Source organism: Seriola dumerili, unplaced genomic scaffold, assembly GCF_002260705.1.
Source record: "Seriola dumerili isolate Sdu_G_001 unplaced genomic scaffold, Sdu_1.0 BDQW01000609.1, whole genome shotgun sequence".
Taxonomy (NCBI): Eukaryota; Metazoa; Chordata; class Actinopteri; order Carangiformes; family Carangidae; genus Seriola; species Seriola dumerili.
Window position 1 is genome coordinate 788,444 of NW_019174864.1, and position 23,012 is coordinate 811,455.

At 41.3% G+C, this 23,012-nt stretch overlaps 1 protein-coding gene across 2 annotated transcripts; it reads right to left on the reverse strand.

The window, feature by feature from the left end:
- Positions 1-3,600: 3,600 nt before the first annotated feature.
- LOC111236263 (eukaryotic peptide chain release factor GTP-binding subunit ERF3A) lies at positions 3,601-22,840 on the reverse strand. 2 transcript variants are annotated; one of them, XM_022764934.1, is made up of 14 exons: positions 22,417-22,840; positions 21,260-21,304; positions 15,942-16,184; positions 13,829-13,862; positions 13,634-13,711; positions 12,553-12,733; positions 11,709-11,863; positions 10,826-10,966; positions 10,612-10,705; positions 10,018-10,098; positions 8,825-8,998; positions 8,042-8,131; positions 7,590-7,758; positions 3,601-4,280 (listed from the first exon to the last, which is right to left on the reverse strand). In XM_022764934.1, the coding sequence occupies exons 1-14, from the start codon at positions 22,607-22,609 to the stop codon at positions 4,228-4,230; spliced, it is 1,731 nt and encodes a 576-aa protein (XP_022620655.1). In that variant the 5' UTR covers positions 22,610-22,840; the 3' UTR covers positions 3,601-4,227. The 2 variants fall into 2 exon arrangements, with proteins under 2 accessions (XP_022620655.1, XP_022620656.1); XM_022764935.1 differs by lacking the exon at positions 21,260-21,304.
- Positions 22,841-23,012: the final 172 nt, after the last annotated feature.

Sequence of the window (23,012 nt, forward strand, 5' to 3'; positions counted from 1 at the left end):
TATAGGCAAAATCTCCAGTTTGTAACAATAAGACCCTGTCTAATGATATTTGATTGTTTCTTGTATAGGACAAGTAACAACAAAAGGACTGATTAACACTAAGGTGTGAATCCTGGCCTCTCTGTGCCATGCATGAACACACACACCAACCTCCCTTCCTCTGTCCTTCTCTAGATAAGAGTCATAAACTACAACCCACATTCCAATCCTGGGTAGTGACCAGCAGAACTCTCCTCACAGACACAGATCTGAGGAAGAATGTAAAATTAAATATCTAGCTGTTCTGTAACTCATGAGATGTTCCTATGCAATAGTTTAACCCCAAACTTCTATCCCATAGAATGTTTGAAATGTAACATGTAGATTTTAAGACAATGTCCTTCATGTGACCATACTGTCAGCATCCTTCACACGAGGTAACACAAACTACATGACATCCAGCATGTCCATATTATCTATTATTACAGTCAAAGAACTGCTGTGTAATCCACATTTATAGACGTTAGCTCTGGGAAATGTTTATATTGTTGTTTGATCAATTAAACCACTTGTATCATGATTAATTCCAGGTTTTGAAGGATGTAATATGAAATCAACATTCCTATTACTCCTCTCTGCCATTATTAGTGCAAGTAGTTTTATATGTTATTTCACTTAATGTTTTGTGGTCATGGTGGAAGATGGATGTGCGAGTTTATAAGTAAACTCTAGAATTAAATTATTCCAAAGTTCAGTGGAAAATTACTCTCTTCTCCAAGTGGAAACACAGGAGAAGATGAGTGACAACCCTGAAACATGCGCCAGCCCCCAGGGGATAAAACAGTCATGAACAATTCACACATTGGTCAGAAAAAGAGGAGAGAAACCCAGATGCTAAGAAAGAAGAAGATGCAAGAAACAAAGTTAAAAGCTAGAGGCTGAAAAGCTGAAGCTAGAAAACGATGCAGAAACTAGAAGCTGAGATCTTTGCTCAAAGCTCAGAGTCCCGGCTCAAAGCCCGGCTCTGTAGCCATGTAAACTCTTAGCTCTAAGCTGCTAGCCACAAACTCATGGCTCTTAGTCATTTTTGCACTTTTCGCGTCTTTTATTTTTCTTTGCCACAAGCTCCAAGTAACATCATTTTTGTCTACATGCGCGATCTTTTATTTTTATAAGCCAAGTCAAGACCAACTGAACCAAAGCAACAGAAGAGCCTCAGAGTCATTCTGTAACTTTTAATCATCAAGTTTTCCTTTTTGAAGATTTTGACAACTTTAGAGTCATCTGGTCAACGCCAGTCTCCTCTAAAGTTATCCAGCCAAAGTGAAGAGCATTAGAGTTTATTTCGCATCAACCCGCAAGAGACACCAGCAGATAACATCTGCACGACCGCCTGCAGAGAAGCCGAGCAGAAATCAAGAGTGAACGAGACAGAAAGTCTCCTGGCAAACTCCACCAGAGCTGAACCGCTGAGACACCGGCAGAATCCGTCATCGTGATAACGGGACACGGCCTCCAGGAGAATCCACCTAGATCCCGCGTCTCCAGGGTTACCACGGCAACCACAGCCACCTGGGTTCCAGCCGAGGGTCTTCAGCTACAGCGCAACTCACAGTAGGCCGGTCTTAACACTCTGCTCATGACTGGGTTGATGTCGAAATATAGCAATATTTAATCATCAAACCTAATTCGTAGATGTAGCATCATTAGCTGTATAGCCATAGTGTATAGCCATAACATATTCTCTCCCACCATTGCCAACTCATCACACTGCTCATTTCATTATTATTTTCATCTTTATGATTATTACACCTTGCATTTACTCTGTAGATAGTAGTTTAGTTAATAAACTCCTGTATTTACACCCAGTTGTTGTCCTGTCGTATTCTTTTGACGTAGAGACTGGAGATCCATTGAATCAAGAAGTCATGGCTTCCGATATATGGCGTTGACGCTACAGAGGAGTGTATATAAATCAGGAAGGGCGTCTAATTATACTGATTACAGTTTCTTGACTGGCAGTAACACCACCTGCTGGTGGAGTTTCTCTTTATGATGGAATGAATCAGGCTTAAATGAGTAAGAAAAAGAATTAAAACAAGTTGATCTTTTGTTAACAGCCTCTCAGGCCACTGGCTGCCAGTTTCAGTACAGTCACTTATTCAAGTCTCCATTTATCTTGAATGTTGCTCAGTAAGAGCATGTGTTCTCAGTTCAGCAAAACCAACACAGGATTTTTGAATATTTAAAAACAAGACTAGGTCTAAACCTAGTGTCTGTCTGGATCGCCTCTGATCAAATCCTGATTTCATAACTGTGACATTGTCTGACAAAATCACCAAACCCATAAACGAAAGACAAAGACTGAGCTGTGATTTCAGCTGGATTTACTGTAACATGATCAGAGGGAAAGTTAGAAGTGGCACAATATCTTTTTAAAGTTATTTTTTCAGGCCTTTATCACAGTCATAGAGAGAGAGAGAGAGAGAGAGAGAGAGAGAGAGAGAGAGAGAGAGAGAGAGAGAGACACAGAGCAAAGGGCCAAAGGCCAGACTCGACCCCAGACTGTCAAATGTGACACGTTCCACCAGGTGAGCCACTGGGGCCCGACAGACTATCTTTCTTACCTAGTCTGTCACTCAGAGCACAGCCTCCGCCTGGATCTACAATAGTTTAGTCTTTATTTACTTCAACTCCGAAACGTAACAGACTATATTTATTAGAGGCAGGTCTTTATGTCTGTTTGATATGAAGAGTTGGTCATAGTCGTTAGTATGAAGCCTCGTTACTGATGACTTCTCTCTCTCCCTCCCTCTCTCTCTCTCTCTCTGCTTGGTGTGTATCGTGTTTAGTTATTCCTCTGCCTCCTTTAGAAATAATGATAAATGGAATGAAAGTAGTTTATTTGCTGTAATGGAGGCGAGGCTCAGTGTATTGGAAGCGCTCTTCCTCTTCAGTTCCTGAGTAGCCAGGAAACCAGAGTGACTGCAGTTCAGCACTCGGCTTACCAGTGGTGGAAATATCAGTCAGTCGGTCAGTCAGTGACATTAGCAACTATACCAAAAATTTAAGAATTATGAGCAACATATGGAGAGAGTGGGATACAGTGGCTGAGGAGGTAGAGCGGGTCATCTACCAACCAGAAGGTCAGTTGTTTGTTTCCTGGCTTCCTCCAGATACTGATCATCGAGTGTGCGCATGGTAGAGAAAGCATGAATGTGTGAATGTGGTTTGTAGTGTAAATGCTTTGAGTGGTCAGCAAGATTAGAACAGCTCTATAGAAGTTCAGTCACTAAAGACAAACTTTGCAATGACACTGGTTCTACATGATCCCAAACATCTGTGGCATTTCTTCACTGACAGCTGATACTTATACTGAGATACTATCTGCTCATAATATGGATCAGGCCACTTTATGAATCAGTCTGGGACTTGTTCTAAGGTTGTCAAAAGAGTTTAGAATTTTATTTAAAAACAAAATCATATTTTTTTAATTTTTAAAAATATTTCACAAACTTTAAACTGAAAACTGCATTTGTCTGTCAGGAGTTTCTCATTAACAGTCAAAACCCACTTTAAAAAAATAAGAGTGAAACACAAAGCCAGCCACTGTTACGTCTCTGAAAATGAAAACACTCTGTTTTCCCAATTTATTATTTTATTGTCATAGTTGTTTGCTTTAATAACATTTGAACACGCTCAAGCACACAGCCAGAACGCAACGAGAAACCAAAAACTGGGTCAAAGCAAAGGGAGACATGTACACCCAAGATAAACATTTGGTTTCAACTGGTTAAGTTCTCTCAAACAATTTCTTTTGCAATTTACTTCTGAAAATCATTTTTATACTCCAAGCAAATCCTGGTCCACATCTGTTTACAGATATAACTTCTGCCATTTGTCACTGTCATTTATGAAAGAAAAAAAAAAACTAGAAGAAAAATATCATGTAATGATGAGTAGACCAGAGGAGGAGGTGGGGAGAGGTGGCGGGAGGGCTAACCCAGAAATGGCATAGCTGAGCTCTCAATATGAGAAAGCTGACTCGTGTGGACTTCATCTTGGTTTGTCGTTTGCTTAAAAACAGGTTTTCTTTTTCAGATGAGTTTTTTTACTGAAGCTGATCTTCGGCACGCAGAAGGGGGGCGTGACAGGGAGGTGCCGTCGCCGCTGACAACAGTGTGGGCGGGTTATAACCAAGCTCTGCCCGTTCCTTCTCACTAGGACTCTCAGAAAGCTCAGTCCTCTTCAGTCCCGCTCGGCGACCAGCTTCAGCACCTTTCCAATGGCGATGGTCTTACCTGAGACACACAGACAAAACACTACAGTCACACTTCACTGAACTTAAATCCACATCGACATATCTGAGAAACTACAGGCTAAAATTACATCTGATCAGCTCTTGTTGGCTCTCAGGACAGAGACTACAGTTTCAGTGACATGTTCACAACTTGTAGCTTCAACCTGAGAATGAGATGAGCAGCAGAGTATGAAGAGTTCTGGGCTCCTGTATTTCACTTGCTGCTGAGGCTCCTGATTCACAACCATTTCAACTGTTGGTGTGATATGAATCAAAGTTGGACTGAGAGGTTCTGGGATTGATTTGGTCTGATCAGCTGATTGTTTCTGTAGAGAAGAGTCACCATGAGTCATAGGAACATCACAAGAAACTGTCATTAAGTACCAAATCATTAGCCTCTGAACGTTGTGTGTGGAGCCTTGCTACAACAGATGTCAGCTGTCACAGTTCACACACAGTAACAGGAACATTCAGGACATGAACATGTTGACAACATGTTGATATAAAGTGAACAATATACTGACTTCTGCTCATCTACAACTTCCCTGTTGAACCACGTCAAATATTACAACCCTGTTTCCCAAAAAGTTGGGACGCTGTGTAAAACGTAAATAGAAACAGAATGTGATTTTCAAAACATTGAAACCCCATATTTAATTGAAAATTGCACAAAGACAACATATCAAATGTTGAAACTGAGAAATGTCATTATTTTTTTAAATTTAGATGCCCATTTGAATTTGATGCCAGCAACATGTTTCAAAAGAGGAGAGGGACCATCCGGCTTGTTAACAGCACACAGTTCAAAAAGCAGCATCTGTGATGGTATGCAGGTATATTAGTGCACATGGCAAGGGTAACCTGCACATTCGTGATGGTACCATTAATGCTGGACAATGTATACAGGTTTTGGAGCAACATATTCTGCCAAGGGAAGACCTTGCTTATTTCAGCAAGGCAATGCAAAACCACATTCTGCAAGTATTACAACAGTATGGCTCCGGAGTAAAAGAGTCCAGGTGCTAAGCTGGCCTGCCTGCAGTCCCTTTTGTCAGCCATTGAAAATGTTTGGCCCAGTATGAAACGTAAAATACGACAAAGGAAATCCTGAACTGTTGAGCAGCTGAAATCGTAGGCTACATCAAGCAAGAATGGGAAAACATTCCACTTTCAAAATTACAGTAATTGGTCTCGTCAGTTCCCAAACACTCTCAGAGTCTGTTAAAAGAAGAGGTGATGCAACAGAGTGGTAAACATGACCCTGTCCCAACATTTTTGAAACATGTTGCTGGCATCAAATTAAAAATGGGCATCTAATTTTCAAAAAACAATGACATTTCTCAGTTTCAGCATTTGATATGTTGTCTTTGAGCTATTTTCAATTAAATATGGGGTTTCAATGTTTTGAAAATCACATTCTGTTTCTATTTACGTTTTAACAGTGTCCCAACTTTTGGGAAAGCAGGGTTGTAAAATCTCTTCACACCATCATGGTGTGTTTTTCTTTGACCTACAGTGTCCTCAATACTATAGAAAAACAAGCAGCAGCACATTTTCAGAATTTTGTCATTGACTTGGTGCTGAAGTATTGGTTCTTGTGACATTCCTGATCAGAACAAATGTCTACGCTCCACACAGAGATCATACTGAACTGCTGTGTACAGACAGGCAGGATTTTCTTCTGGTTTCTGTAAACACATTTATAGCTTATTAAACTAACCGAGGATTAATTTTCCCTGAAAAATGCAAAACAACAACCAGCAGTATTTTTAGGCCTATATGTGCAAAACAAGTTGAACAAGAATAATGAAGAGCAGCATCATTCTGCACAGTCAGTGTCAGATGCTTTAACTAAGTACAGATCTCCGCTGTAATGATCACTGAGCACAGAGGTCTGTCATTGATTCATCTGTTTGTGTTGACATCATCTTGACATCTGCAGACAGATGTTGGCTGCTGTTTGCAGGGACAGACGGAATAAAGTTCACTCCACTTACACAGCCTCACGTCTCACAGCCAGAGACACAAACTGAGTTCTGATCAGGTCTCTGGTCGAGTCAGTGAGCATCCTGTGAACTGCAGTGGGTTCACACTGACTCCTGCTCATCCCACAGTTCATGAGACTGTTGTGACTCATACAGCAGCTGTCATTTACACTTTTTATAAACTTTGTAATAAGCCTGACCACTCCACTCACAACATCTAACCACTGAACACTCTGAACATTTAGCTCAGATGATACATGTCGAATGGGAAAAGGCTCAAATGCAGAGATAGATTTGGGATTTGAACAATCCATATTTGATCAAATAAAAACTGATGAACCTGGAAATCTTTCAAACAGAATATCTAACATGTACTATAGATACAGCCTCGGGACTGTTTATTCATTGATTGTAATCTGAACATTGGAACTGGTGCCACGGCTTCATTTGTACTTTGAATCTCCTGTTATTTTATTTTTTCTACTTTTATGCTCCTTTAGTGTAGCTGTATGAAGTATGTTACTGTCTATGTATTTATAGTGTATTTACACTCCACTATAGAAAACTGGAGGTGTTTTGTGCAACTGTAGATTTTACAGTTGCACAAAACACCTCCGGTTTTCTACTTCAGTATGACACTTAGGGTTTAATTTTTCCTTAGCTGAGGGAGTTACTTAAAAGGTGTTGCACAGAATCGCTTAAAATGTTTCCTTAGTTAAGGAAAAAAAGTTAAGTAATTTACAGCAATGAAAGGAGATTTTACGTCGGTAAATTCTATTTTTTCGATTGAGACTGTTGATTTGCTGCCATTAGCACTTGTGAGAGGCCTAACTATGATCACTTTTGGGAAGCGGGTAACATTAAAGAAGCCACTGTCTCATCATGCTGTTGTTTTCATGGGAACTTCACCATAGTGAACTTTGGTCACCAAGGTGTTTTGTGCAACAATTTTACTGACTTTAACGGATTCCTTAATTATAAGACTAAGATAAGGAAAACACCTTAAATACCTTAGTGAACATTTTTCGGAAACCTGAAGGATAAAACTCTGTGCAACTGTTTTTATTTCAAGGGAACTGTAACTTGAAGGAAAATCTTAACTTGAGGTTTTTTGTGAAACCAGCCCCTGACATTTCCTTTGAAATGACCTTAAAATCTTGTTGATACTTTTCTGTTATTAGTTTGATGAAGGTTTATTTTGAAGAGTTTAAAATCTAACACAGAACGTAGCTTTAGGTATTGACTGGTATATTTTCTAATAGTGACAGCAGGAGTATAAAGATGGTGCTGATGATTACAGTCAGCAGTAGAGCGAGGCCACTCACCTTCGTCCCGTAAGGTAAACCGTCCCATCTGAGGAAACTCTTTAAAGGTCTCGAGGCAGATGGTTCCTGCTGTACGCAGACGGGCGATGCAGACCTGGTCCTGTTTGACGAATCGTGGGCGTGTCTTACTCTTCTCTCCCGTCTTCTTGTCTACCAGACAGATTAAGGCCTTTCGAGGAGCAGAGAGTAACACAATGTCAGCACATACACGTGTGATGGATTAACTATCACTACAGCCACTCATAATGACAGAAATGACATCATTCCCTTTATGTATTATGTTTGTGTTAATAGAGGAGGAGCAGAAGCAACATCTTTTAACCAAAACTGTTACAAATAATGAAGGGCATCATGTTACATCTGTTCAAATGCTCAAACAGTCACTTGTGAGTCACTTCAGTGACTAATGTGAAACGTGTGTGAGACTGTGTGGACCAAGTTTCAGGTCTTACCGTAATCTGCACTTCTTCAATGCAGGTGTGGATGTGGAGGACTGCGTTGTAACCTGGACAGATGATGGATTTGTGTTCGATGATGACGATCTGAGGAGAGGACACTCACAGTTACGATGAGAAGACACTACACCAGCCACTTTACTGACTGTGCTGTTGGCCACTGAGGAAGCTACAACAGGTAGGATGAACCAAAACACCAGTTGAGCTCCCTCGTCCCAACAACCAGGACATGACTCTCAGTAGCGTCCGACCCACCCTCATCCAGAGAGAAAGCTACAAGTAACAGAATATCCTTCTTATGTTGTCTCACACACAGACCATGTCTCAATTCAGTGGCTGCATCCTTTGGTGGAGACGGTCTGGTCTATGGAGGATTTCTGATTTGTGTAACCAGCTGTGCCTGCCCTTACCGCTGCGTCGCTAAGTGCAGCTCCTGTCGGCTAGCAACCTTGATAACACGCAACTTTTATTCACAAAAACTTGAGGTTTTAAAGCCCTTGGTTTCAACAGTTGTACTATTAGCTGTTGAGAAGAGGAAGACTTGAGGAGCTGGAAAGGTACTGTACCACTGTGTCACTGTATCACTTATTCTTTAGATGGTCATGGGGGGGGCGCTGGAGGACACCCACACACAAACTGTAACTGTGAGGCAACAATGCTAACCACTGCATCACAGTGTCACCCACTATTCATTTTCTGACAAAAGACTTTTTAATAACTGCTGGATCATAAAGAGGCAAGTGTAGTTCAGGGAGAGGCAGAGCTGCTGTGTGGACTCACTTGGGCGTCGAAGGTGCGCCCTGAGTGGCAGAGGTTCTCAGCATTACACAGGATAAAGCCTGGCAGGATCTCCTCCTCCTCAATGCCCTTCAGCCGCAGCTTAAGGTTTTCTCCTGGCCCAGCGTCATCTGTCTCCACGTCGTCTGACAGGAGACTCAACACCTCCACCACATGCTGCATTGGGAGAGAAGCACGGGGTGAGACGAGGAGAGAGAAAGAGGAAATGATTGACGTGTGTAGAAGAAAAGTGCTTGATGGTGTAAAATAGAAGAATCAGATCAGAAAGCAGTAGATGAATTGATTCAATTTAATTATCAATTGGAGTTAAGTCCAGTGTGTGAGCATCATCCATATAAGGGCAGACATCAGTGACAACAGAGACTCCACATGTTGACTTTTCATTTGCCTGTTGAGTTTAAAAACAAACTACGTGTCTTATTACTAAATGACAGGGAGCTAGTTTACTGTGGCTGTCAGTAGAGCCTGACCGATTTATCGGTCGGACGGTTTTGGCCTATCACAGATAACTCAGTATCAACGCATATATTGTCCAACCTGCACCAATATGAATACTTTTATTCAGAAGCAATAATGCAGTGGAAATGGTCGGGTCAAGTCAGGTTATATAGGCAGCATTTTATGTACATTTGATCCTTTGTTTTCATTCAAGTTTAATATATATACATATTTTATACATTATTTATATACATTTTTTTTATTTAGTTATTTATTTTTATAGTTTTTTTTTTTAAAATTTAATTTCCAGTGAAGTTTACCATTTCAGTGTAAAATATCCTAAATGACGCCCTAAAAATGTAGTTTTAAATTTTCACTCTCGTCTCAGGGCTCCAGATTGTGATGATTGCATATGTGAACATAACTGAGAGTGTGTGAGACTCCAGCACAGGTACTGCGTTAGTCACTGTGGTTGAAATGAGGTTGCAGGGAGAGCACAGGAGGCTAATGTAGTTAGCTATGGTTTTGGTATGAATGGAATACTATGCTGTGTGTATTGTAGACTGAGTGGCAACTCTAAACTTGTTACTGGGTCAACACAGTTTAAGCTTGAAACTGAAGAAGCACAACAACAACGAGAAACAAACCCTGCAGGGATCGATGTATCAAGGTGCTGATGCGACCAACTGAGAAAGAGGAAAAGTTAGTCTGGAAGAAAGGCCTGTGGAATATCTTACCCTGTTTGGCATCATGACCAGCTGCTGTGCTTTACTGATGGAGCCCGACTCTAGTTTGCCCAGAATCACCGTGCCCATGTCCTGATGATGAGACAGAGTGTGTCAGAGTGGGTGAGAGTATCAGTCTAAGACAGGAAGTTTGTCGTTTCCTGCTGTTTCCACAACAAATAAAATGATTTTGCTTCATGTCCGAGTCTGACAGTCAACATGACACATAAACTGAGCTGTTTAACTGTGTGAATGTAAAGTCAGTGATTTAAAGATTTTGTCCAAATTCAGATATGATGTATGTATGATGAAAAGTTGGGTAATAACATTTACATTAAACACTCCCTTCACTCTGAACACAGTGCACCAGTGCCACAACATAAACAGTCAGCCAGAGCTCAGAGTCAATCTTTAACACAAAGAACAGCAAATGTGCTCATTTTAGAAGATACACTTGTGCACTGGGAACAGTCATATATATATCTGTCACACATCTGTGTGACAGAGAACCAGGTGTTCAGAATCCACGTCTGCAGCTTGACCCTTTAATGCAAACTTACATTTAAACTATACTGAACCTACAGAGGGTTAAAAACAGACTCTTACCTTGTATTTGTCTACAATGGGCAATCTGACAGGACCATCACTTGATCTGTTGAAATTTGGCAAACTGTCCAAGTGTGGAATGAATGGTAAACCTCTGCAATGACATTAACCACAGAGAGCAGTTAACTGGATGGATAAACAGGAGAAATCATTTGTGTCTCTACAGTTCCCACGCTGAACACAGAGAGCTGCTGACAGGAAGTGAAGGACTTACGTGTACCAGGAGCACATGTCAGTGGGCTCCTTCAGGTTGGCTCCTGTCAGCCCGGAGCATGGCATGAAATGAATGTCTTTCTTCGGGTTGAAGCCCACCTTCTTCAAAAATGGCACCAGTTTCTCCTTGCACTCCTCATACCTGAGGGTTCAGACAACAGGAGCTCAAGTCACTGCAGCACTGTACTGACACAGACCTCCACACAGCAAAACAAGTAACAGAGTCAGTGGATGAAGGTGTTAACCAGCTGGTATTGAAGAAACACCATGCATGTGGGATGTTGGGTGTTTGTTCTGGCTTTTGGGAAAGCATTTATTTTGAAGTAGAGACAGGAAGTGGCCCATTGGCATGAACTGAACGACTGCAATTATTGTTAACTAGTTAAAAAGTGGGCTTAAAGTTACAACCAACACTGTGTTATATTCAATGCTGACAGTAACCTGGTTACCATCAAAAACCACAGCACCAAGACAGCTGTGCTTTGGATGCAACTCCTTGTTGTGGAGGAACACAGAGTCCATTTGGACCATAGTGACATGTCTTTCTTTTATTTCTTTTTGCACGGAATGTTCAGAGCTAGTGGATGACATCACAGCTAGAGTGGGAGAAGCTCTAGAACTTCTTCACACATCACATCATTGGACAGTGAGCCTCAAAGCGATGGGAGTCTCCTTCACCTTCAAAATGTTTCAAATGCTGTGCTGACAAGAAGCAAGTCCGTGGTTTTTGCAATATATTTATATATATTAGTATATATTTGTCGGATGACACAGCTATTGTGGCGTGTATCAGGAATGGGCAGGAAAAGGGGTACAGGGATCTGACGATGGCCTTCTGTGATCGGAGCGACAAGAACTGCCTCCTTCTGAACACCTCTACCCACCTCTCAAGGCTCCAGTTGACTGTGGGATCGTCCATTTTATTCACCAGAACTATCAGGTGCTTGACACCAGCTGTTTTGGCCAACATGGCATGCTCCCGCGTCTGTCCGCCCTTCTCAAAACCAGTTTCAAACTCGCCTTTCCTGGCAGAGATCACCTGAGGAGCAGCACATTCATTCAGACAGTGGTTTAGTCTACAATGTTTACAGAGGTGATTCCTCACAGGTCATTTAGTTTCATAATCAAGAGAGACAGACAACAAAACAGCCTGAGAAGTATCCAGGACGAGACTGCAGCACTGAACATGGCTGACTGGTTAAACACAAGCCAACAATGAGCAACAAGTGGTTGTTACAGTAAAATGTGTTTAAAGTTGGGTGAGTGTTCCCGTGGAAGTCAAGTATTCATGTTAAATGAAGTGTGGCATGATGCTGTATCAGAATATGAAAGTTACTTTCATGTTGACGTTTAAACAGCAGTTGAACTGTATCTCAAATGATACGATGAACTCTGATAATGATATATCGGCCAATTTTTTATTTTTATTTTTTTAAACATAAAACAATCCTAATATTTTAGAATTTGTATTTTCTATGGATTTTATTTTTTATTTTATCTGTTATGCAACTTCTTTATGTTATCTGCACCAAGCTAACATCAGCCTGGCTCATTCATTGGTCTTCTAATAAACTGTTCAAACAGGCTTGGCTTTAAGGGTCTTTAGGTTGATTTTAATTCAGGAACTTTTTTAGCTTCTAAGGCTACTGGGCAGAAAAGGGGCTGCTAGTTAAGTCTTAAACTGATGTTCCACACAGTTTGACAACACTGGTTATGTACATGACTTACCAGAACAGCCAGGTCTGCTTGTGATGCACCTCCAATCATGTTGGGGACAAAGCTTTTGTGGCCTGGAGCATCTAAAATGGTAAAGTGCTTTTTGTCTGTCTCAAAGTACGCTCGGCCCACCTCCACCGTCTTGCCTTTGTCCCTCTCCTCTTGGTTGGTGTCCAAAGCCCAAGATAGATACCTGAGACAAAAACAGTGATTTGCTGTTGTTGATTTGGTAACCAGTGGGCATTCAGAGACAATTTGGTTGATACCAGTATAGCGTATTTCCTCAAATTACAACAGGTCATCAATGAAAAGCTGGGTCTCCAATAATGGTGGGGGGTGTGGTTGATATGAACAAATAAAGGCCAACCCCCAAATACAAACCAGAAAAAACCAGGGATGGATAAACTCCTGGTTCTTGGTTTGTAGTAACATACACGTGTCAATAGATGGCAGCAGCTACACTGGAAATGACGTTACCATACAACCGGGTTCAAACTGACACATTGGTGGCATTTTATTCATTAATTTTGCTCCATTTTGCTTTGTCCGCCTTTAATCCCATTTGTTTGTTACTGTATATGATGTGCCTGCAAAGGTTACACAATAAAGCCCAGTTAAGAAATGAAGGGTTTATGTCCATTAAAAGGCTAGGGGGCTTTTAATTTGAAATGCTTACAGGAAGTATTGTGAGTTTGTATTAATAGTGTAACGCAGCAACTTTAACAGGGCAAACGGAAGCGGATCAAAACAAGGCTTCATACTAGAATACAACCAATGACTCATCAAACAGGGGGAGTTAGAAATAAAAACCTGTGACCATCTGCAGGCAAATAAAGGCTCCCGTCACTATTTCAGTATCAATGATATTTACGCTAATGCTCTAAGCTAATACTGTCAAATGAACCCATAGCCACAAATGGTTCTTGGCAAAAACCTCTATTTCATTAAATCCTGTTTCATAGCTATAGTGATAGGCCATCACACATTTATAATGATAACTTAATTTATATAGCAGTTTTCTTAACATAGTTACAATGTGCTTAAAATTAATTCACACTTCTCCTTGTTCAGACAGAGCAGTGTGTGCACTCACCAGGTTTCTCGGTTCTTTTCCTTGGCTTCTCTCTCATACTTTTCCAAGGTTCTCTTGTCTACCATGCCCGTTAGATACCTGTTGGAGAGGAAGGGAACAACTAAGAAACACACCTCAACAGGTCAAAGGCCTGATGTGATGAATATAACCTCACTCAGTATGAGGAAAAGCAGAGAACCAAAAAGGGAGACTCACATGATTTGTCCGCCAATGGTGGACTTGCCAGCATCTGGGAAAGAAGCACATGGAGCGGCTTTAAATTTAAAACTCTGACATAACTTATGTTAAACTTTGGTCTGTGCCACCACCTCAGCAGGAGCTAAATGCTACGGAGGCTTTATCACAGGCTTATATTTCTGTCTTGGTCCCTTTACTTCTCTAATTCAATTGACAGACATGAGGTTCGATGACATTATGAGGACTAAAGAAACAGAACCAACTTCAAAAAGGTCAGTCACTGCTCTCAGTGAACTCCAACAGTCAATCAATCAGTCCGTCAGCCACTGACTGATGGCTGAGTGTTGGCTACCTTAGCTACTTTCCACAGAAGAGAGTCTCCAGCAGGAACGAACCAGAGCAGCGTTCCAACACCTTTGATTAATAAGTGAATAAATATGAGTGTCTAAACAGAGAGTGAGACGGACGAACAGACATACACTTACACCCTTTTTACACCAACGTTAACAGGTATAAGCAGGTTTTTAAAATGCATTCAACTGAGTGTTGAACTCACAATGCTGATCTGGAGCAGAGGAACATAATAGGCTTTGACCTAATCTTGTTTTCTTGTTTAAAGTGTCACATCTCAGCTGTCGTATAGGAGTAGGGATCGACCGATATGTGGTTTTTTCAGGTACGATACTGATTATCTGTAATCAAGGGATAACCGATATTTGGAACCAATATGCCAACAGAAAACTACTGCTGTATAAGGACACTCACCGTGGCGTCCAGGTGTTTCCATTATGTTGTCCACCCCATTTATATCAGTGAAAGTAGCTAAATAACAGAAACACCTCTGTATAATGATCATACAGTTGAACTGTCTAAAACAATGTTAATAAAAATTGAACATTATAAACTCCATGCTGGAGGGTTTGTTGCGGTAATGTTGTATTAGACTACATTAGTTTTAGCTAGATATTCCTAATAAACTGACAACTGAGAGTATATTAGTAATTATCAGTTGTATGCACAGACTGCAAAGTGCCTGACTGGAATTAATTGGTTGATTCCGGTGCCCTTCTCACCTGTGAACTAATTCACCCTCCCCTTTTAAAATGAAATGCAGTAACACGTTCACTCAGAGATATTTTATTTTAACAGTTATTTGTTAAAAAACATAATGACACCAATAATCGTAAAATGCTGAATATTACAACCACTAATCGGCCAGGCCCATAATCGGTCGATCGCTATCACAGAGACAGTGGTCAGCTGGGCCATCATGTATACATGACTGACTCCAGTCCAGCCTGCTCCTCAGGTTAACAAATATGGTCTTTCACGATGAATCAACTGAGACAGCCTTGTTTGTTGTGTTACAGTAGGTACCACACTGATACCTGAACAGTCTGTGTGGAGTGACAACAGACGACAGTGTAAATGAGTCCTTGATACAGTGTGAAGGTGATAATCTTTTAGCTGGTGGCACACAGTGTCTGTACACTGGACAGCTGAGTAAACAGACACAAAACAGAAACACGGCAGCTGGAACAAACATCCGTACATTGTTTTAGCCCCATCTGTTGTTAGCTATGATTTGCATGTGTACAATTGCAATTGAATGTGTGAGCATTCAGAGAGTCTCAGTGGGCTCCTCCCCCACCATGTAGCAGTTTGGCAAAGGTAGTGTGAGCAGACAGTTTGAAAGCAGAACAATAGCTGTAATACAGCACTGTTCCAAATTTCCTCCATTATATCTTTGGCTGATAATATGAGCCCAGCCAGCCTCAATAAAATGAATGGTGACCAATTATATACAAAACATCAATGAAACTAAATAAAACAGCATGAATCATTTTCACACTTCCACAAACTCCTCTGATGTCCACACAATTAACGAGACTGGGTACAAACCTAGTTGATGGCTTGGCCATGTTGCCCAGTTATGTCCAGCTGTGTCAGGAAATCACTGAGCCTTCTTTCAAAATACAATTATATAGCTGAGATTGTTTTTAAAGCTTTAACTGATGTAGGTGTTTTAGTAAAGTTGGACTTCAGAGCTACATATTTATGTGTTTAAAATCCCTCCTGTGAATATCATCCTCCACTGACTGAACCACAGCCGACAGGTGTTTGCACTGACCTACGTGTCCGATGAATACGACATTGATGTGTTCCTTCTTGGGGGCGTCTGGTTGTGTAAGTGGAACCTTGGGCACTGGCGTTTCCTCTTCCTCCTCCATCATTTCTGGAGCCGTTTCCTCCGTTGTTGCTGCCACTGCTGGCCCCCGGTCCCCGCCTCCTGGCTCTTCCTCGTTTGGCTCAGCCTCTTTCTGGTCCCATGGCTCCTCTGTGGTCATCTCTGTGTCGCCGTTCTCCACCGGAGCTGCACAGCCACAAACACAGCGCACGTTATTCACTGGCTTTTCCTTCATCTTGACAAACTGCTTAAAACTATGGCTATGGAGGTGCGTTAAGCATGGACAGGTCATGGTTTTGACTGCAGTGTTTATTTATCTGAGCCTAAAACTTAGGTGAATACTGATGATCCACAGCATGTGTGTGTTTTTTTTCCTGTTACTGGACATATTTTCTTAGCATTTTCTGTCACAAAGACCACGTCTGCTGTAAATCACAATGTGTCACACTGCAAAAGGAAAGACAAGAACCAAATTAAATAATAAACAAGTTCATAATTTAAGTTTAAGACACAAATTCACACCAGAAAACAAACTAAGTGTAGTTTGCTATGTAACAACTGCAGAAAGCGATGAAATCCTCCTCTATGTCCACTTTTAATGAATGGATAGCTTTAATGTGTAAAATGGCCACATATGAACGGGTGACATACAGACTGCGTGTGAGAGATCTCCTTAATGAAAACATGTATTGTGCAGTCACTGTGATCTTTGACCTCTGAGCACCAAAATCTTAGTAGTTCATCTTTCAGTCCAAGTGAATGTTTGTACGAATTTTAAAGAAATTCCCTTAGATATCACTTTCATGAAAATGGGACAGACAGACCTTGGGCCCTAGCTGTTGCCGGTTATATCTTATATTTCACAGTTTACATGAACATTCATTAACACATATATGTCTACTAAACAACTCACTACTGTAGTTGCAACATCTCAGTGAAGCTTTCCGTATTTCTGTTCATCTTTATTCAATCAGGACCAGCAGTGAATCAGAGGTAAAGCCACCACAGCGCTGCGACAGGGACCCCGAGTTCTCTCTATGAAGTGCAGAGCTACAACAGCACAGTAATGGACACTAAGCACCACAGGAGGAGACAAAACGGGAAACATAGACAGTGCTCTGACATCAAGTCTCCTACACATATCAGCAGAACTGCAGAGAACACATCCTGGTTCAGAGCAGAACCAGTTTGGGTTCCTCATGAATCCTTTTAGTCTGATTTGGGAAACCTAAGTTAACTATTTCCATGTGCAGACACACCACCAGTACATCAAGCTTTACATGACAGGCAACCTTTCCCTGTGCTTATCTCAGAGTCCAGAATATGTCACCTCTCCATTCCTGGGGACCACAGGTGGAAATGGTACACAGCACCTCTGAATGACAAACAATACCAGAGAATAGTGCATCTTCCCACAGGGACATCTCTGACTCCTTGGGGTCAATGCGTTTACAAAGTATTCACAAACAGTATTTACAAAGTATTCACAAACAGTATTTACACTACATTACAATTTCTCATGATGTAATCACATGATAAGACACTGAGTCCTGTTTCTCATCATCTTTATCTGAACACAGACACAGGGCTGCAACATGCAGCTTTTCTGCATGTTTTCAGTTTGGTTGAATATTTACCAAAGATGGAAAAGGGGGAAGTTACAGTTCAGCTCATATGAACACACTGCTTCAAACTATGGCCTCAATTACACTCCCTTGCAAAAGTGCACATGCACAGCTGCAGACAGTTTCTTATTACACTTCTTTTAGTCTGGAGGAGCAGTTGATGCCTTGTTGTGTAGTGGCTGATACGAATGTATAGGGCACACAGACATCCACAGAGCCTCACATACACTGATAGCTTAAAACCTGATGATGGCCTGTTTATAAGTTGAATGTTCAGGATCAATTACCTGCTGAACGATGAAATGTCATCCAGTGAGTTTTGCTGCACTCATCCTGCTGCTTCTGTCAGCAGTCAAATCATCAGTAAATACCAGTGTTCTACCTCCACTGAAGCCAGACCCAGCTCCACATTTGACACATGAGGAGTTGGGTTTGGGTCATCAGCTGTTTCTGTTTTTCTCCATTTGTTTCTTTTTGGATGTTTTCACAAACTGCAGTCTGGCCTCTCTCTTTAAGTTTGCATCTTGTGGTGAATCCACAGGGCTTTCCACAAGGATATGGAGTAGTGAGAGAAAAAGTTTGTTCACAAAAGCCCAAATTTGGTGATACATTCTAATGCCAGTACTCCATCATATAGACTGATCTTAATTATTGCATATTTTAATGAGATTGCCAACCCGACTTTAAACAGTGAATTCTTGTGAAGGAGAATTAAGCTTCTTGTGCACAAATATCAAAAGCTTTGGTCAATGAAAGTGCTGCATTTAATATTAATATCAATATCTATTTACAGACTGTGTGTGTTTTACAGTCTGTATATACCGTAGCTATTAATATTCAAAACCATGTCTATTCCTACTGATCAGAACAGTCATTCATGGTTCTGGATCCTCTGCCTGCTCCATAAAATACAAACATGTTTGTCTGAATCATGAAGCAAATGATCAGGATCTAAAACTAAATCACACGTTGCATCAGCAAAATAACATTCTTGATCAACTGATGGGCAGTTTTCTTCACTACTTCTCCAATGAAAAACTCCACACCTGTAGTCAGTAAGAAGGTACTCTTTAAGAAGACTCACTCATTTACACACAGAAATGTAAACCATGGATAAAATGTATGATGTGGGGAATCTGACATTAGTTTGCAGAACTGGTCAATGGAAAAAAAATACAAACACCTTCTAGTACATTTTCAAGTATATAGTTAGTGTGAGGCCGAGGCATAGCTATATCCTCCCCATCTGACAGAGACCTGATATTTTGACATCATCATCTGTTCTAGTGTGTGTTTGCAATGTCTCTTAAAGATGGCTCTGTTGTGTGCAAAGTAAACACAGATTATTCATTAATTTGTTCATTAAGCCCATGAACATCTGTGTGGTACATGTGGGAAGTGTTTCTGGTTGCTTCCACCAGTATTCATATAAGTTGCCTTACTATGGAGGACGTCCGGTCTCTGCAATCAGTGCAATTTTTCATGGGTTTTGTCAATTATTTTGCTAATATTTGTCAATTGCTGAAGACAACTCTCCACTCTGTACTCTGCAGGACACACGCACACTCACTCATATAGAGCATGTGGGGGTGGGGCTTTTCTCTATCACCATGCTCACATTGTTTTGGAGCAGAGTCATGAAACGTACACACTGTACTTCATGAGTAGTCGGCTGTTTGGCTGGCAGCGTATGGAAAGCTCTGTGTGAAGTCATGAAGGGGTTTTTGTCTGCTGTCAATCAACTCTGAGCCACGTAAGCCCTTTTGTGCATGAACTGATGTTGAAAGGTCACACACGTGTCCAAAAAAAACTTCTGGTTACTTTTTCTGGTATTTTTGCCTTGATAGTGACAGTGGAGAGACAGGAACAGCAGAAGAGAGGGGATGGACTGGATTCGATTCAAAACCAGGACTCAGCTGATCCACTCAAATTGAATGAGCTGAAGCTCAGGGCCTGAAGAACAAAAAATGTGTAACTGTCCAAACACTTAAGGCCTGGATATAGTGTTCAGATTGTAACATACACATACACAGACACACGGGACTGCCATAAAACACTGGTTTAACTTCTTTGGTTCATGACATTTAAGGATGGATGCAATTTCTACCTGTGATCCCTCACCACAGTGTGTGTCTGTTTGTGAGCAGTTTAACAAAGTGATGAGGTGTAACCACACATAGTTCCTTGTAAAAGGCACAAATGTTTTTTCTCTTATTTCCTGTTATGTCTCTCAACTCCCTCAGATTTATCTTGCGACCCATTTCTCCTGACCCCCAGGTTGGAAACCACTCCCATAAAATCATATTGTATAATGATACAATTGTATTGTACATTATTTCTTATTGTTTTAACCAATTGTTTTACAGCCGAACACTTTTGTGCTGCCATTATCTAACAAGCATCATGAAGATTTACTTTCTCTATCAAAAATACAGAAGTTCAGAGGCTTTTGAAAAGCCTCCATCTTTCTCTATGATGGTCAATTTTACAGCTTCAAATTTTTTCTGGATTGAGAATATTTGAGAACGACCAAACTATTACTAGAACCGGGGCTGTGACATTTTACAGGTTGCCACATGAGGTTTAGAGAAATCGCTACATTATAAACTGTGAGCAAATTTAAACAAGAGAAATCTTTTACTACCTTTAAAGGAGCTATTTGCAAGTTTTGCTATGGGGACATAGCCAACATTAGCTTTAACAGCTGTTTACTTACCAGTCTTGCCAAAAGCTTCAGTCACCATTATGTTTACAATTCAAGAAGTTATAATATGCCCTCTCATCAGCACTACTTCTTCAGGGCGGACTGGACGCTACTGTGACTCCCTTTTGGAAAGTGATGAAACGGGCCAGCCTGGCTGTAGCTAGCATGCTAACTTCAGTAGAGGAAAAGAGACAGTTCTTGGTCAGTACAGGAACAAAGTTTGATGCTGAACTTGTAATGTTTCTTCTGGATTAGAAAGTAAACAGCTGTTAATGCTGATGTTAGCTATGTAGCAATAGCTAAACTTGTAGCTCCAAAAGGTAGGTACATGACTATATTTTCTCTGAATTATCATCTTACAGTGCCTACTATACAAACTTAGGCAATGTATGCAGTCAACAAGATTTAGGACCCATGTATGTACTACAGTCATGTAATGTTATCAATGTTTAATATTTTACTATTCTTACTATTATATGTAATATCGCTGCACACATGGCCCACAAGATATATTCCTGCAAGAAGCACAACCTTAGTTCACAATAATCACATTTCACCAGTTTACAACTCAGCTGAATGTTGTAGCTTTATCTCCCTCTGAAATAAGGTCATGTCTGTTTAAAGTGATAATGAAACACTGACTGAGTGAATGACCAATGACCAGAGACACAACACAAGACAAATTGATGCCAATCTCTAACAAAACTGACTATTCAGTTAATTTGCAGTCAGAGAGGGGGAATAGAGCTTTCAGACAAACTGAACTTCTGTAATTGGGCCTCAGTGACTGATGTAAGGGTCACTTTAGGCTTTGTTAATCCTATCTGTTCACTGTGGCCCACACCAGCCAGGACAATGAGGTGAGCAGTAACAACGTGTATGTGACACATGGCACAGAGGGAACCCAGCTTCAACGCAGACTCCATACATACCAGTACTTTCTGACACCTCCATGCTGGAGATTTTTTCAACAGCAACTGAAAAAAGAAACAATGGTTGAGTTAATGTTTAAGTCCACCTGCATGAAGTCCAACCTGCTCCACCTGCTGCAGGCTGAACTCTGTTAAATGAACAGTGTGGCAACTGACTGTGGAAATAATACAAAAGTGTATTTTCTTTAACCCCCAAAAGGAGATTTCACTTTGCCCTCACAGGCCTCTTTCAGTCAAGGCTAGAGGAAGACACCAGAGCCCAATATATACACAGGACTTCCCAACAGTTTGTCATGTGGAGCACAAACTTCAAACTTCCATCTGTTAATGCTGACCATGAGTGGTATTAATGTCGACAACAGTAGAAGGTTTGGAAACCAGTGACATGCTCAATGAGCATCACAGTGTCTGTCAAACAATATAAGTTCAGCGGATACAGGACGTGCTAATGTAAAAAACAAAAACAAAACAAAAAAAAAAAAAACTGCTTTCTGTCGTGTTAATACTGCATTCAACTCGGTCCAGGTCTCTGGTCAGCCTTGACGCGGGTTTCAATGACACATTTTGCTCCACTCTTGACCAACAGTGCGTCAGTACATCCACGTCACGCGAAACATTCACGTTCCCACTAATTTCTCTCCCAAACACCACCTTGACTTTAATCATCGGGGTGTTAGAAAACGGCAACAGGGGTGTTTGCAGTGACACCCCCCTTGGTTCCGTTTACAGTTTATTATTAAATTAACGATAGAACTTGTCACCTAAACTCTGAGCGATACAGAAGCTCGGTGCTCTGTTGTGAAACCGCACCACTAACGAACATGCTAGGTGGCTATTGCCGGTTGGTTTAAAGAAGCCGATGCCGGCTGGGTTGATCACTTTTTACACAGTTATGCCAGTGCTCAACAAGCTACACAACAAGACTAAGTAACATTAACCGTATCTATAGGTTGTAGTTAGAGTTACACAGCGTAAGGCGCGCAGCATGTATATTACTACATCAACCAAACGCCGCAGCAGTTAGCTAGTTTGTCGCGCTTCAAGAAACGCGTGTCTGTGGAGTGGCTAAGTGAGCTAGCAACTACCCAGCCCAAGCTCGTGTTGGCGGCTAGCTAACTGCTAGCTAACGTAGCTCCCCAACGTGACTGTGAACTTACCAGCGGAATTGAGATTTTCCGAGTGTGCTTTCATGGCGAAAGACGGAACAAATTCGGCGGCATTTATATTGGGCACAAACGGTTTAGCATTCACGTTGAGAGTCGTGAATGCGGGTTCAAGTTGTCCGTCGATTGTGGCCTCCAAATCGTCCTCTTGTTCCCAGGAATCAGGGGCAGTGTCTCTCGGGTCCATCGTTGGTCTTGGATTTTCACTACTGTGAGATTTGAGCTGCGCAGTTCTTGGTCTACGTGGGTGTCCGCCCGAAACCCGACGTTAAGGTCACCCCTCAGAGGTATCGAGCGCGTCCCAACTCGAAGTGTAATGTTTTGTCTCCTGCTCAGGTGAAATTCAGCCACCGGCTTCTATCGGTACGGACGCCAGAGAGGATATTCGACTCAGCACTCCCAGAGACAGTCCGCGTGAGCTAATGCGTCCCGTCAGTCGACGTGCTACCCGCGGTGCCCTCTGGGATATGAAGTCTTATTCAAGAGCGTAAAACGTTTGCTGTAAAGGAGTTTTTAGGGCAAGAAAACTATATTTCCCAAAGGCTCGTGGGAGACAGTTTACGTCAGTAGTTTCTGACATTTTCAGGAAC

What these genes read in the sequence shown, in the direction of transcription:
- LOC111236263 (XM_022764934.1), bottom strand. Translation starts at nt 22,609, where the DNA reads ATGGACCCGAGAGACACTGCCCCTGATTCCTGGGAACAAGAGGACGAT. An exon ending in GGAAAATCTCAATTCCGCTG is followed by an intron (nt 21,305 to 22,416) that starts GTAAGTTCACAG and finishes TTCTTTTTTCAG; the next exon opens with TTGCTGTTGAAAAAATCTCC. An exon ending in CCATTGTAGACAAATACAAG is followed by an intron (nt 10,099 to 10,611) that starts GTAAGAGTCTGT and finishes TCTCATCATCAG; the next exon opens with GACATGGGCACGGTGATTCT.